Genomic DNA, 16,577 nt, shown 5'->3' with positions numbered 1-16,577 from the left:
ATCTCCTGTAAAAGATCCGTCTGTCTCCGCGCATGTAAAACTCTCTCAAAGATACAAGAGAAGTCAGGGAGTGATAAAAAGCTCTGTGTGGATGGGCCAGAAATCTGTACGTTCCAGTCCCATTTATCTTTTTTTTCTCTTTATTACTCCCCTGATAAACTCCCTCTCTATTTTTTATTCATCCATTTAAGAGCATTAAATCTATATTCTTTCCAGATTTCACCTGAATTATAGAGGGAAGCGGGGCTAGTTGTCACACTCCAATGTTTGTTTCTTAGGGCAGATTTACTGTAAATTGGCTACAAAAAGAAGCTGTTGATTATTTCCACCATTACTGAACAAGAAAAAAAAAAAAAAGAGTTCATTGAATATACATAAACCTTTTGTGACAACATGCCCAAATAGCAGGCTTCAAACTCATCACACCAATATGGGGTAAGTTGTCACAATGAGACTTGCCATTAAACAGCCTATTTAAGGCTTTTCAGCAACATTTAAATATTATAACACAACAGGCAAACATGTAAAAGGTGATATCAAACCATTGTTTTATTCAACAAAAAATTTAACGTTATTGCATCACATACATTTTTAACACATAACAACTTGCAACAATCTCAATTAAAAATACCCTGTCCACTATAAGGATAGTTTTTGGTTTGGGTTGGACTCAAACCAATGAATAAATAAATATTTCTTATTTTAATTTTATTTGTTTCTAGCAAGAATATCCCACCTATACAACTTTTGGGCAGAATCAGTATGCTCAGTATTACTCCACCTCCTCCTACGGTTCCTACATGACCTCTAACAGCTCATTGGATGGCACAAGTTCAGTCTCCACCTATCAGCTGCAAGACTCCACCCCCATCATGACAGGACAACCGGCTGACCTGAATCCAGGTAAGCACTATCAGCAGCCACCCGGCCCATCCTAACAACTGCATAACAATGAGCTAAAACCTCCCCAAAATACCTTGGGTGCTTCTCAATATCCCTCCTCGTCTCCTCGCTCCTCCGTCCTTCATCCTATGACCCGGAAACCGATCGAGCACAGCCATCTTGAAGGACATATCAATTATCTAATTACACCACGAGGAGGCGAGGATCGAGGAGGGAGGAGGCTTCATGAGGAGCGATGAGCGAGGATACACAGGTGTATCCTATCCGGAAGTCTTTTATCGACTTAACGTGACGCACGTATAAATTCTCCTCCCCCTTTACATCTGTTGTAATCATTTTTATTTATATTTTACCTTTTCACTTCAAATAAACCATGTATGTCATATAATTCAAACAGGGCATCTTGCTTTATTAAGATTTATTATGAATGTCTTAATTAACAAACTTTAACAACAATAGGGGCAGATCCTTTTAATCACAGCTGATGACACTTTGAAGTAACGCTGAACGGAGTTCCTTGCATCCTTGCACAAATAAGAATTGAGAAGCACCCCTTGTTTTGAAACTGAAAAAAAAAAAAAACAGGCAGTTTGCACAGGCAGTTTTCTTCCGAAAGTGTAAAAATCAAGTTTTCCCCCAAACATCTCTACTGTTTTCTGTCAAAAATTGGATAATTGCCATTGTAGTTTAAACTTAATCATTCCAATAAAGCAACAAATGATGCAGCTGAAAGTTAGAATGAATGTTAGAATGTTTTTTTCACGGCCTTTGGCACGGAGGTATAATTTACTGTACTTGTTGATTATGTTAGTAGAGTGATGGTGATTGGGGGCTTTGTCCAGCAGGCCCAAAATTTAGTGGGGTCCTAAAGCTGCGTTTCTCAGTGATTAATCTTGGCTGCAGTACGGCAAAGCTCATTACAGTAAATTTGCTCACACGCATAGACACACAAACATCATTTCCCACTTTCAGTACTTGTATAAAACATGTTGTTGTTTTTCCAGTAAAAAACAGATATGAGAATGTACAAACATAAACATTGCCGTTTTCGATCCACATATACAATCCCTGATTATAAAGAAATACTGTAACAGCAAAGCATTATCTTTATTTCTTTGATTTACAGGACATATGAATTATCAGGTTGAATTTTTGCAGCTCAGCTGAAAGGTAAAACATTGATGTGTGTCATAAATGTTTCTCGTTTCCCATATACAGGTGAGTTTGAAGCGGGGCAGAGCCCATCCACGCCCATCAAGGAGATGGAGGACCGGGCGTGCCGAGGGGGTGGGCCTAAGGCGAGAGGGCGGGGCAGAAAGAACAACCCCTCCCCAGCACCTGACAGTGACCTTGAGGTATGTACAGATATATGCAAAGCTCACAGTTGAAGCAGATGCTCACTTCATCTAATGTAATCATACTCTTCACTACCTAATCCCTGTGTCATCACTGTTGGTTTACTGAGATCAAACATGGGTCTGCATGTTTTTACAGAGAGTGTTTGTTTGGGATCTGGATGAGACGATTATTGTGTTTCACTCACTCCTCACAGGCTCCTATGCACAGAAGTACGGCAAGGTGAGAGCAAACACACCTACTGTGCACAGATATTAAACACTTTCTTCAACTGTGGTGACAGTGAGCAACATGCAAGGTCATGTAAATGACCTTTAAATAGTTTTATCTGACATTAAATATCATAAATAGTTTAAGCAAAACTATTTGTAATGTTAACCACTGTTCTGGTGGCCTAATCAGTGTTGGATGTTGATTTAGTTTGACATAAAAACCTCAATTTTAAGTGTCATGTCAGTTCTGTTTTATTATATCATTTGGTTTTTATAATGAGCTCACTTCTGCAAATTAGCAACATTTAGTGTGCATGTAAATGCACAGAGGTTTTTTTCTTACCCGGTACATAATGTGTACGTTTTACTATGTACAGTTTTCCATTAGAAATTCCTAGTAAATTTCACAAACAATTACAAAGAAATGACTTCAAAGTTAAACATTGAATCAATAATTTTGAAGTAGCGTTTTTTTTTGTTAAACGGAATCCAATAATCTTTGTTTTGCTGACAACTTTAAAAAATATTTTTTTTTTTGTGTATATCTCCGGAATGCGATAGTAAATTTTGAATCTTGCCCCAATATTATGACTCCCACAACTGTGCGCTTCTGTCATAGGCAGAGTGCATGAGAACAGAGTTGTTAGATTCAGCACTGTGACGGCCGAACTCAAGGAGTGTGAAGCGCCAGTCTTCTTCTGACACCTTCCCTCATTTCTTGTACAGTTGGTGAGAGACATAGAGACAGCTGCGGCTATTCACGGCTCTGGGGCTATTTCTGCAGGCTCTGTGACGATGAAAACCCTTCGTTCTTAAGCACTCTCGTCAGAGACATTGCACATGCTGTCAAGCCCAAGCGCCAGCACACACCGATCTATAGATTAATAACTGCAAAGATTGTGAAATTATTAAACATCAGAGTTCAAAAGTGGGAAAAGCAGCTCTATGCCAGTATGTCTTGAATTGTTTATTTTCATTGAAAAAAAAGATTGCCTCAATTATTTTTTTTTTAACATTTGCTTAGATTAAGTTGAAACATTTTCAAACAGTTGAATCATCATTTCCAATCTCTGTCAGTTTTGCCATTAACTTTGTGTGTGTGTGTGTGCTTTTCTATTCTCGTTCACTGTCTTAGCCAATCACCTCTGAGCCAACAAACTCCATCACTTATGATGATTTTTACAGCTGGGTGCCCTCCCCCTCTCTCGTTCTTTCACTCTGTGTGTGTGTGTGTGTGTGTGTGTGTGTGTGTAGTTTGAAGGGTGAGAGCATCTGATGATCTGAGACTAAGTGTAGTATCTGTCATCATTTGATGGAAACATGGAACATTGTATTTACTGAGCAAAATGTGCATTTGAAATACCGTATTCATATCGAGCCAAAACTGCAGAATTAAACACAATACAACATGCACATGTAATGATCACTGATTTTATTGATATTCATAAAAACATCTGGTTAGGGTTTGTTCGAATTTTGATCTTTTTGGTTAAGTCTTGGCACATTCAGAGTCTGGTTGCTATACTAAAATCTATAATTATTATTTATTTTATTATTACTTTTAATGTGTATTTAAATCTGAATGCATTATGAGGGTTAAAATTAAAGTTCTTATGTTATTAGTTCTTTCATAGAGTGAATTTTCAGCTTTCATGAAACTCTCTGCAATGATGTCATCTTCATTTTTGCATACTGGTTCGTTCTATTTGCATATTAAGGTTATAATCAGTCTTAACTTGTTCTTTGCATATATTTAATCATTTAATGTTATAGTCGCCTTTACACAGACTATGGTTCCATTTGCCATCTAGATAAAACGTTGTACTGAGTTGAGCTTGTTGCAGTGCATTCTGGGATTGCCTTCTCTGCAGTACAATCAAAGTTGTCTTAAAATTTGGCCAAACGTAATGGATTTACCATAATTTTGGAATAACTTTGCATCAGGAGTGTCTATGATGCCTTAAAATGTTGTAAAATAAAAAAAACATACGAGTGTCCTAACAACAGCAAAGCATCTCCATTTCAAACTCGCCTAAAATTTCAAGTATGATAGGTTTGTTATTGGTGATGACAATGATAGTTGTCAAGTAATAAAATCCTAATAATGAACATTTGAATTCTCAGGACCCTCCTTTGGCTGTGACTCTTGGTTTAAGAATGGAGGAGATGATCTTTAATCTTGCTGATACACATCTATTTTTTAATGATTTAGAGGTAAGCAAACTGCTCTCCTCATCTTCCTGTCTTAATTGTTTCCTCAGTTATTTTTTCCAATCAGAGTGTGTTTATGTGACTGTGTGGCCCCCTGCTGGTTAACAGTAGTAACCCCACGATGTTTCACAGGAGTGTGACCAGGTGCACATTGATGACGCCTCTTCTGATGATAACGGGCAGGACCTCAGGTGAGTTTATCATCAGGATGATTTGATTAATTTAGCTGTATTTGAACTTTTTTTTAAGACACCCATTATTCATGCAGCTGTAACAAAAACAAAGCCTAAAACTACGTCCTAGAATATGACTATGTATTTTACTTGTATGTAAAACAAGATTGTTATTGTTATTATCAACAGTACTTACAGTTTTGCCACTGATGGCTTCCATGCAGCTGCAACAAGCGCAAGTCTCTGCCTAGCAACAGGTGTTAGGGGCGGAGTCGACTGGATGAGGAAGTTAGCTTTCCGATACAGAAGAGTCAAAGAGATGTACTGTTCTTACAAAAACAACGTGGGAGGTAAGATCTGATCACAAGCTGAAATATTTTTACAGGATTTTAATTCTCCACAGCAGTGTTATTTAGTATTACTTATACACAGTATCATAGTATTTATTGATATTTAATATCAGCTTTTATTTTATTTTTTTTAATTTTATATTTCATTCATTATTTCAGTTTTAGTAATTCAGCTTGAACTTACTTTATTTTAGTTAATAAAATACAGTTAATTTAGTTAATACAATAAATAACAACGCTATTCCATAGGTATAATGAATAGCACAATTTAACTTAATGGAATGACTCTACAGCATTAGGGCTTATGGGTACTCAGTGTGATCTGTTTTTTTTTTTTTTTTGTGCCCAGATTGTGCCAATTAATATCCCCAGTTTCATGCCGTAATTTATGCTCTATTTATGAATGTGGCATTTTGTTTTTGATCTATTTCAGGGTTGCTGGGACCGGCTAAGAGGGAGGCGTGGCTCCAGCTGAGGGCAGAAGTTGAGGCTCTCACAGACTCATGGCTGACCAGTGCGCTCAAGTCCCTGTCAATCATCAGCTCAAGGTCCGGCTCTTCATGCATCATCAACCTTTGTCATTGAGGACTATAGCAATATCTTACACAGCAATAAAATCACGATCTGTGTCTTTCTCAAACAGGAGTAACTGTGTTAATGTCTTGGTGACAACGACGCAGTTAATACCTGCGCTGGCTAAGGTGCTGTTGTATAGCCTGGGCTCAGTGTTTCCTATCGAAAACATTTACAGCGCAACAAAAATAGGTGAGTTCAGATACAGCTCCATAAAGCAGACTTTGCCTTTAATTCATCATGTAAATTGTGTTGAACTTTTTATTTCCATTACATTTCATTTTGGCATTCAAGTGTAGAGTTCAGTCTGTGTGGTGCATGCTTTGGCTCACATTATTGCATTAAATCAAAACACATCAGGATGACCTGGCCATAAAGTTCACATTCATTCTCCGTCTGATCGTGTGGAATTGATTGTGATTGGCTGATCTCTCATCATCTTCCAGGGATAAATTATTCTTTCGTTACACTTCTTTATAAACAGCCGGTTTCATTCACAGTGGGTTTATTCCACTCTCGATTCTGAAACACCCTATTTGAGCTGATATGTGGAAAAAAGAGTGTCTCTTTTTCTTCCTGCTCTCAAATAATCATACTCAACCATGCACAGAATAATCATGCTGCTTGTTCATCCCATGAGTAAAGCCAATGTGTTCTGAGCTTAAGGTTTTTGTCTATGCCTTGTTTTTGCAGGTAAAGAGAGCTGTTTTGAACGTATAGTATCCAGGTTTGGCACTAACATAACGTATGTTGTGATTGGCGATGGGCGCGATGAGGAGCATGCAGCCAGCCAGGTAAAATCTGACCTCTGACCCCAAGCCTCTGACCTGTCACCTTATTTATGTTGCAGGCAAAGAGAGTTGCTTTGAGCGCGTAATGCAGAGGTTTGGCAGGAAGGTAGTGTATGTTGTAATTGGGGATGGTGTAGAAGAGGAGCAGGCCGCTGCTAAGGTAACGACCTGCAGGTGAACCGGAAGCAGTGTGTGCTTCTCAGATTGGACTTCCTGCCTGTGTGTGCTGTAGAGCTTTAGATGAAACTGATCGGCAGCTTGTGTGCTTCATTTATTTCCTCATCTGTAGTTTAAATGTGGACGTCTGTAGTGATTGCTTTTTCCCTCTGATCATCTGAGACCAGCTTTTCTTTCTCAGATCCCAAGCCATCTAGAACAGAGCTATTCAACAGAGGTTCTCCAAGGTCTCAGGCATCTAATCGCGTGCTGTAGCTTCCTGTGGTCTGAGATTGGTCATGTTAACCTCCTGTAGATGATCCGCTGAGATGCTGAACCTAAAGACCCAGTTGAATACTTTTGTTCTAGGAAACCACTCTGCAGCATTTCTAAGAGTTTGTGGAATAAGTCTTTGTGGACACTACTGTTCAAATGTTTGGGTTCAGTGAATTTTTATTCAGCAAGGATGCATTAAATTGATCAAAGGTTACAGTAAAGAAAAAAGATATCCGTTTCAAATCAATGCAGTTTTTTAACTTTCTATTTATCAAAGAATCCTTATGTTGTGGTTTCCACAAATATATACAGTTTATATAAAGCAACACAACTGTTTTCAATATTAATAATAACAAGAAATGTTTCTTGAGCAGCAAATCAGCATATTCTGATTTCTGAAGGATCGTCTGACACTAGAGTAATGATGCTGAAAATTCAGCTTTGCAAATGCAGAAATAAATTACATTTTAAAATATCTTAAATACCTTAAATAGGGATTTCACAGAATTACTGTTTGACTGTATTTTTGATCAAATGAATCCAACCTTGGTGAGCGTAAGAGACTTTATTCAAAAACTTTAAAGACCCCAAACTTTTGAACAGACCAAAAAACAAAAACATATTTTTGAATATTTTTTATTTCACAAAATGTTAGTGCTAAGCTGAAGGATTTGTAAAGGGTTTATTTGAAAATTCTAAATCTTTTTAGTTAATAGTCCAAAAAGTAAATAACGTTCAATATATAAAATTAGTGATTAACTTTAATATATAAATGTATACATAATATTTAGATTTACTTATAGCACTTTACAAGAAACATCATTTGTTAACATTAATTAATGCAATAGAATCTACATTTATACACAATTAAAACAACATCAATATTTACCTAGATTAATAAATGCTGTAAAAAAAAAAAGTAACCTTTTTTGTAAAGTGTTACTTTATCTGAAAATAAAAGTTTGTAAATGCTTTACTAAACTCTTTATAAACCCTTTGTAGCTTATTTTGAACTATAATATGAGTAATCAGTGGTTATTGTTATCTGGTTGTTTGATCTTTTCACCTCATTTACGGAAATAAAGAGAACTGTTGAGCTATAACAATAATATTAGACAAAACTTAGTGCAGTGACTTGACTTGCCTGCATGGATAATGCTGTTAAGCACTGAAGCCAAAGTTATTTTCTGTACAACTATTTTCAAACACACACTCACGGTGTGTTTCTCCCCACAGCACAACATGCCCTTCTGGAGGATATCCAGCCACTCTGACCTGCTTGCCCTCCATCAAGCACTGGAATTCGAGTACCTGTAGCACTCGATACCTGTATCATAGGCCTTTTTTTGTACAACTATTTAAGAACAAGAGTACACTGCAATCTCTTTTTATGTTGTTGTTGTTTTTTGATTATTTTTAAAGAAAACTCCAGCTTTTAAGATATTTCTGCACTGTCTTAAGAAGACTAGGACAGACTGGAACAAGGGAAAAATGGGATTATAATGGACAAACCAGGCTTGTAAAGAGCTTACTAAGGTCTTACGTCACACACACTGCATTTCATGTCTGAATGACCCTCATCTTCATCCTGAACCCACATATATCCTCACTCATCTACAGGAATTTGATTATCTCCGTCTATACAGTAGAATTCATCTCCACTTAAACAACTCGAGCACTGTATTCTAATCAAGGATCATTTAGAATAGACACATAACATGTAAATTATTTTACAGTAACTAGATTAAACACTAAAGGACGCTGTGTGTTTTCACATGGTATTGTTTTGATTTTGTGTTTTTTGTAAGGTTTTGGCAAAAAAAAAAACAAAGAGTCTGTATAATTTGTTGTGCCTTATACGATGTTTTGTGTGTCAGTTTTTATTTTTGAGAATGTATGTAGATAAAAAATGTAAACATTTGAGATTTTCTTGAGTTCTCTATTTTCTAATGTTTAAGAAATATATGTATGCTGTCAATACTGGTGCGTCTGTAGAAAACCAAAGATTTTAACTTTTTTTTTTCTTTCTTTTTTTTGTGAGGAAACATTCGTTTGTACTTTGGTTGAAGTTGGAAAGAACAGCGAAATAAAAGTCTATCCTCAGAAAAAAAGAAAAGAAAAACGTTAATAAAGCTGTAGTTTCATCCTGACTGACCACTAACAAAACCGTAAGCGTAGTGCTTATTCTTATATTTTATTAAGGGAATGCACCTGTCTTTCTCAAAAAAAATTTAAAGTTGCGTTAATTTTAAACTTTAACTTATTGACAAACATTTATGGAAAATGAGTATAGATATTATAGGTAAAGTCACGTCATAAACACAAGACTCTGGGCTTACTTTAACTTAACGTACTCACGTCTTTTGTGTGTGTGTGTACCAATTAAAAATAAAAAAGTTACATTTTAATCCTGGTTCATTTAGCTTTCACACTGCCATTTGTAACCCAGAACCTAAAGACAAGGAGGTCACACACTCGTTGGACAGATTTTAGGAGGTATATTTTATGAACTTCCAAACATCCAAAATGCCATGACTTTGGTTAATGAGCTTGTTGTGAATTTACGATGGTTTAAGAGCGTATAAAATGCGTGGAGTCAAAGAGGTGCCAGGAATTCCTCCGTTGCGCACATACAGAGATCTGCTGTAAATAGACGGCGATTCCGAGGCCTGGACTGAACTGTCAACATGGATCTACGAGGAGAAAAACCAGGTATGCTGGAGCCTTTATCATTTTTAAAGTCACATCTTAACACGGCACATCTGTTTTTGGTTAATTTGGATGTTTTTGGTTCATGCTGCATTTACAGGTGAATCTTTAAAAAAAAAAGCTGATCATGGAAAAGTTCTTTTTTTTTGTAATTTAACTCAAAAAAACAAACTTTCTTATATTCCTGATTCATTGCACACAAACTGAAAGCTTTTTTTTTTTTTTAATTCTGATATGATTTATAGCCTATGAAAAAAAAATTCAGTACAAAAATCGAAAGATCAATCAAAAAAAAAAAAAAAAAATATATATATATATATATATATATATATATATATATCAAAACAGAAATGTTCAAGATCTCCAAAGCAGGTTTAATTATGTACTCAATGGTTGGTGCTCCCTTTGCATGAATTACTGCTTCAGTGCGGTGTGGCATGGAGGTGATCAGTCTGTAGCACTGCTGAGGTGTTATTGACACCCAGGTTGCTTTGATAGCGACCTTCAACTCCTCAGTATTGTTTGTCAGATGTTACTTATCTTCCTCTTCACAATACACCATAGATACTATGTGAGGTTCAGGTCAGGTGAGTTTGCTGGCCAATCAAGCACAGTAGTAAAATGGTCAGCAAACCACTTGGAAGTGTTTTTGGCACTGTGGACAGGTGCTAAAGTCCTGCAGGAAAATGGAATCAGCATCTCCATAAAGCTTGTCAGCAGATGGAAGCATAAAGAGCTCCAAAATGTCCTGGTTGATGGCTGCATTGACTTAGGACTTGATTAAACACAGTGGACCAACACTAGCAATGTCCCGGCACCCAAATCATCTCTTGACTTCAGAAACTTCACTCTGGACTTTGGATTCTGTGCTTCTCCAGTCTTCCTCCAGACTTGCTTTCCAAATGAAATGGTAAATTTACGGAAAGAGGACTTTAGACCACTGAGCAACAGTCCAGTTCTTTTTTTTTTTTCTCCTTACTCCAGGTGAAATGCTTCTGACAATCTTCCCAAGACTGTGGTCATGCCTGTTGCTTGTGCAGCTTTTCCTACCACATATTGTCCTTTGTCAAATTTCTATGAATATATTTTGATATAGCACTCTGTAAACAGACAGCCCTTTCAGCAATGACCTTCTGTGGCATACCCTCCTTGTGGAAGGCGTTGATGATTGTATTCTGGACTGTCAAGTCAGTAGTCTTTCCCATAATTGTGGTTGCATATTCTAAACTAGCCCAGGAGGAACCCAGCATTTATACTCAATCAAACAAAACCAGCTCAAAATGGAATATATTTTTGGAGGTACAGAATTGTTAATTTCCCTAAGCTGCAAGTCGTAACCATCAGAATCCCCCCCCCCCCCCCCCCAAAAAAAACACTTGAAATGTGTGTGCAATGAGTATAGCATATAAGTTTGCCTTTTTTTTTATTAAGTTAAAATATTATAAAATAAGACCTTTTACACGATATTCTATTTTTTATTTTTTTTTGATGCACCTGTATCTCAGTTGAACCACACTAGAGCTGTCTGCACCCATTTGTGCACCAAGGTTCAGATGGCAGCGTTCATGCTTATTTAAATGAACCACACCAGAACTGGTTATATTTAAAATCAAACTCTAAGTGTAAACTCAACCTAACAAGCCACAAAGTCCACCTTAAAAGCTGGACAAGAGTTCACTCTGTACCAATTGTTTAAGACAGACAAAACCTCAATTTTGGAATTAAACTCAGAACTTGCATGAACTGCTATGACTTCCATACTCCTTTCAAAAACAAAAAACAAGTTACATAATTTCCAAAAGATCTTTTATTTGGCGCCTTATTTCTTAGATTTGAAGTACTCCTCAATGACGTCCTTAGCCTGCGACTCTTTGCCATAGTCCTGCAGATGGAGACATGAATACATTAGATGCATATTAAACTCTTTTAGACTTTTTTCAGTTTAAAAAAAACGGTCCTGACTGAATTCTTCCTGTAATTACAAGAGAAAACTAAATATATATATATACACCGTCCAGTTATTCAGTACATTAAGTTTGTAGCCCTTCTAGGGACCTCAAGAATCAAAACAGGAACAAGAGGCTCGTGTTCAGGCACTCAATCTAGCCAAGACATACAAAAACCAAACACATGGCATGGACAGCCAGCATCTGGACTCGAGCTGGCTCAAATAACCTAAATCTGAAGCTCAAATATTCTTTTAATAAACACTAATCGTAAAATTTGAGGCATCTCTTCTCCAATAAGGTTCTAGATTAAAGTAACAATTCAAAACAGACTCAGGGTGTGAACAGGACTACAGTCAGAGACACCCACCTTAATGACTACACAGCTGCAGCCCACCACCTTGCGGGGTTTGCCCTCTCTGTCGATCTTGCACAGACCAACCCACTCACCAAGCTTCTTATTGTCATCAACCTACAGGAGAGCACAGAGACCATTATATTTTATGACTCCACACCTTTAAGCAGTTCAAATCAGAGTTATGGTTCCCAAATAAAAAGTTCTTGGCAATATTCAAGAGAACACTTTGCATTTAGAGTTTTCATAGAATATAATAGCTAATAAAAAGGAACTAGAACTTTTCTGAAGCAAACATGGGTGTTGCTGGCCACAAGAATAGTTTTTAGCTAATTGTGGTGGTTCAGATGTTCTGGGTGGTCCAAATCAAGAGCCCACCACCAGGTCTCCAGATTTGGCTTGGTTACCACCATCAACAACAATTTATCAACCAGGACAGGTGTTTTTAAATCCTGGTCATGGAGACCCAGAGCACTGCATATTTTGCATGCCCCTCTTCTGTAAAACACTCAATTCAGTTGCAATAAATAAGGAAAATAGACAATAATCAGTGCCATGGGTCTCCAGGACCAGAATTTTTAAGTCAAATTCCAGGTAACAAGTTACAATTTAAGTCCAATGGAAGATTTCTGCCACAGAATAAAAAGGTCATTGCAAAGTCCCACAATTCAGATTTTTTTGCAATTGCAAGTTTCACAATTTTAAATTTATATCTTGCAATATTGATTTTGAAAGTCTGAATTGTGAGATGAAGATGCCAAAAAAAAAATTGTGGCGGATATGTGATGCAGAATTCAGAGTTTCTCATAATTCTGAGTTGCAATTAAGTTTGAGAAAGCTCAAACTATTGGAGGCACAGTTTTGTTCTGTGGTTGAAAAAGCTTCCATAAATCCTGATAATTCTCATAACTTCCTCACCTTGATAAGGTTGATCTGATGCTCGGCACAGAGAGCCTCCACCAGCTTGACGTACATGGGCTCATCACAGTTTGCTGCCAGGACGCAAAGATGAGCCTGGCGCCTGTCAAACACAGAAAGATCATGAGCCTTCAACCTCCTCCAACAGGTAGAACCGATCACTTCAACAGCATCTCAGACAGAAATTGGGTAACGAATGGCAGTTATCCTCACAGACTTCAGAAGAGGGAGCCAAATTATCATCATAGACACACAGCAACATCTCACAGCATTTAAAAATGGTAACTTCTTACTTGTCGAGGGCCTTGGCGGCCTCACGGATACCGCGGGCCAGACCGTCGTGGATGAGTGCGGTCTTCAGCACTTCAGGCAGAGCCGTGTTGACATCCATCACACCTCCGGCAGCGATGCTGTCAGTTGTACAAGAGGATGTTATTGGGGTGTAAAGAGTCAGGCGTGCACACATGCATTTAACAACCTGCGGCTTTTCAGATTGGACGTCTCACTCAAGATTAGAGTGAAGGGGTATCCGACTAAAGACTCAAAATTCATCACAGCCGAGGTCACCGAAGACTCACTGATATAAACCTTAAAATGCTATAAAGTGTCACAAGGACAGAAATCAAGAGAAATATTCAACACCTGTATGACTTTGTGGCACAGGAGCATCAATGTGTTATACATATACATCTATAAATACAACATTCAATATGTTCTCTTTGATACATCGAAGAGGAATCTGTCAAGATATTACGTGCAAACTTAAATTATGCCAATCCAGTCACAAAACGACAACATGTCTTCAGATTAAGTTTAATAATCATGTGGACTACTATTGAGTGTTTTGCCTCTTTTTGGAGACCACTTTAGATCACGGTTTACTTTCTCTGCACAGAAAACTGGAGTTCAGACGTTGTTATTTTTTTATTACACTATGGGCTAAGTCATTAGATTTCTAAATATTAAGGTGAGTAAAACAAGCTCTAGTCACTAGACACATGTTCTGTATTAAGTTGTGCAGTGATTGCACATTGAAGTGTGAATATGAGAACAGTCACTCACCCTTCCTCGGCCATTGTAGATTAGCGATGGATGAGAGGATAAAAATCTGAAATAGAGACATTATATAATCGATATATTAGTATCCATTGCTTAGGATACATCTTAGAGTACTTTAAAGGCAGGATGGTGGATATTTAAGACCGATTCTGTCAGATCACAGAAACTCGCCCTACCTTCTCTCTGACTGCGGGTAAAGAGGACGTCATAGCGTCGACAGCATTGTTTTAAGCGCGAAGGGCCCTGATGGTGTCCATTTCACTGCCTGCATGGAGAGCCACGAGGAACTTGTACACACGGTGTATAGAGTTTACTTACTGTGTGTTATTGTTTTTATTATTATTTAGAAAATATATTGCTCGACAAAACTGTAACACTTCCGTCTAAAATGTCTGCTTAATCTACTGCGATGGCGCAAGCCCCTCACTCCCCCACAAGGTGGTGCTTTTGTGGCTCATCAGCGTTGCTAGGTGCGTTCCATTATGCACTATTCTACGACGTTTTGTAGTATAAATAGTTTGTGTAGTGCGTTCACACCATAGACTGTATAAAATCAGGTTCACAAAGGAAAAAGTGCACTTTAAACACCCGGATGTTAAATAAACGAAATGAGGAATGATGGACACTTCATGCACTCAACGCTATCAGGTTATCAGACTCTGATTATGAATGACAGAATAACTCTAATAACTAAATTAACCAAAATAACTGAAATTCATACACTACATGGTTGAGTACATAGAGTATGTGTGCCTAGTGTATGTGAGTCACTTGGGACGCAGCTAGACAGTGTCACCAAAAAGTATGTTGACATTTACACTTAAAAATTATAAATTAAGAAATTGTATAACTATATATATATATATATATATATATATATATATATATATATATATATATATATATATATATATATATATATATAACTATATATATATATATATATATATATATATATATATATATATATATATATATATATATATATATATATATAACTATATATATATATATATATATATATATATATATATATATATAGTTATATATAGTTATATATATATATAAAACTGCTAACAAATTATATTCATGTTTATCTTAAAATGAGAACTTTATGAGCCATATTTGCAACCAGCTTTTGTCAGGTTGATTATAATACATTTTGTTGTGCAAACTCAGTGTAAAATGCCCCCATGCAAGTTTAAGGCAGAATGCAACAGTTGTGTTTATGTGTTTGTGTGTTTGTGTGTGTGTGTGTGTGTGTGTGTGCTGCTTATGGTAGGTGGGGCTGTCAGGTGTAGCTACTGTCAAAACGAGCTTTTCCTGGTCCTTGAGTTTACGTTTGTTTAAAGGTTCAAACAGTTTACTGAAATACCAGAATACCAGTCTACTTCAGCAGCCACTTTTATTCTCAACAAAACTTATAGCACGTTTGAAGATGTCCCTTACAATCTATTTCAGCAGTGTGAGTGGCTCTAGAGAGGTATGTATCTATTTATTTCTCTGGACTTATCTGGCAGTTGTTTTATTTTTTTATTTTTTATTTTTATTTTTTTTACTTTTTAAATTATAAATTTATATTCTTAAGTGTATAGAATTTTTTTTGTGTTAACATGCTAACTAGACAGTCATCTTATGTCAAATTAGATCAGTGAAAATAACTCGATAGATCTTTGTGTATATATTTGTTTCTGCAGAAGGATTAAAAAAAAACTTTTAGAAGGTGAAAAACATTATTTCAAGATAACTGAAGAGAATAACTACTTGTTCTTGTCGTATGTTTTAAAAAAGGAAGAGGAGTTTCAATGTGTGTTGTCAGAGGTTTCATTTGATCTCTGTTTCTTCAGGTAAAGCAACATCAGTCTGAGATTTTCCAGTTCCTGGATTCCAAAAAGATCAAGTACTTTGCTGTGGACATTGCAGTAAGCACTGAAGTGAAGGAGGAGATGAGGAAGAAAGTGGGAAACCCCTCAGCCATGCCCCCTCAGGTCTTTAATGGAAACAAATACTGTGGGGTGAGTCTCATCTTGTAGCCTAGTTTTGACACTTGTCTGTAGATCAAGAAAGAAATAGTGCATCTATTTTACCTGCATCAAAATCACCATCAAGTCAGGAATGGTGCGTTGATTTTGCTCCCCCCCCCCCCCATAAGTTCAGATCCATTCGTTTTTCTGTTAATTGTGAGTATTATGTCATGATTTACAAATGAAACCTGGGAATAAGTATTTTGCAGTTATTAAGAAAAACACATAAAGTTCAGACTATGATATGAATGTGGAAATCTTCTAAACAAACAATGTGTATCTGTCAGTAGCTCCTTGGGTTTTGTAACAAGCGTGTTAAACCACTGAGTCAGTCACTGAGAGGGCGTAAGTGTTTGTAGTGTATATCAATGCTAATCATTTTGTTGTGCAAACTACACTTGAAACAAAATGTTCATATATGCACAGTAAACCTGTTAGGCTCGTTCAGTTTCTTGTAAATTAAAACACACCCTTTCAAACACTCCCATCATCTATAGATGTTTCCACTGCTTGGAATGCACCAGTGGTTTCTTGTGATAGTGTGGGAACACACACTGTTTGCAAA

At 36.8% G+C, this 16,577-nt stretch overlaps 2 protein-coding genes and 2 non-coding genes across 13 annotated transcripts in view; 1 reads left to right on the top strand and 3 right to left on the bottom strand.

Annotated features, from left to right (window-relative positions):
• LOC127945114 (eyes absent homolog 4) overlaps positions 1-8,924 on the top strand; it is a 29,942-nt gene extending 21,018 nt beyond the window's left edge. For 5 of the 10 annotated variants that reach the window (XM_052541685.1, XM_052541691.1, XM_052541686.1 and 2 more), the window contains 10 exons: positions 723-903; positions 2,122-2,258; positions 2,398-2,481; positions 4,596-4,685; positions 4,815-4,873; positions 5,045-5,205; positions 5,639-5,753; positions 5,849-5,970; positions 6,629-6,729; positions 8,238-8,924. In XM_052541685.1, the coding sequence (XP_052397645.1) occupies positions 723-903; positions 2,122-2,258; positions 2,398-2,481; positions 4,596-4,685; positions 4,815-4,873; positions 5,045-5,205; positions 5,639-5,753; positions 5,849-5,970; positions 6,629-6,729; positions 8,238-8,318 (1,131 nt within the window). In that variant the 3' untranslated portion in view covers positions 8,319-8,924. Of the gene's footprint in view, positions 1-722; positions 904-2,121; positions 2,259-2,397; positions 2,482-4,595; positions 4,686-4,814; positions 4,874-5,044; positions 5,206-5,638; positions 5,754-5,848; positions 5,971-6,471; positions 6,573-6,628; positions 6,730-8,237 lie in introns of all 10 variants that reach the window. The other 5 variants (XM_052541692.1, XM_052541690.1, XM_052541687.1 and 2 more) reach the window with 1 other exon arrangement.
• A 2,575-nt stretch (positions 8,925-11,499) lies between these two features.
• LOC127944811 (40S ribosomal protein S12) lies at positions 11,500-14,270 on the bottom strand. The gene is made up of 6 exons (XM_052541094.1): positions 14,165-14,270; positions 13,992-14,037; positions 13,223-13,339; positions 12,930-13,032; positions 12,027-12,128; positions 11,500-11,592 (listed from the first exon to the last, which is right to left on the bottom strand). The coding sequence occupies exons 2-6, from the start codon at positions 14,003-14,005 to the stop codon at positions 11,530-11,532; spliced, it is 399 nt and encodes a 132-aa protein (XP_052397054.1). The 5' UTR covers positions 14,006-14,037; positions 14,165-14,270; the 3' UTR covers positions 11,500-11,529.
• On the bottom strand, positions 13,098-13,182 carry LOC127945694 (small nucleolar RNA SNORD100). Its single transcript, XR_008150944.1, has one exon. It is a non-coding gene; the product is annotated as a small nucleolar RNA SNORD100 (small nucleolar RNA).
• Positions 13,413-13,487, bottom strand: LOC127945690 (small nucleolar RNA SNORD101). The gene has a single exon (XR_008150940.1). It is a non-coding gene; the product is annotated as a small nucleolar RNA SNORD101 (small nucleolar RNA).
• Positions 14,271-16,577: the final 2,307 nt, after the last annotated feature.

This window comes from Carassius gibelio, chromosome A23, assembly GCF_023724105.1.
Source record: "Carassius gibelio isolate Cgi1373 ecotype wild population from Czech Republic chromosome A23, carGib1.2-hapl.c, whole genome shotgun sequence".
Lineage (NCBI taxonomy): Eukaryota > Metazoa > Chordata > Actinopteri > Cypriniformes > Cyprinidae > Carassius > Carassius gibelio.
This window is presented reverse-complemented; position numbering and strand designations above follow the sequence as displayed.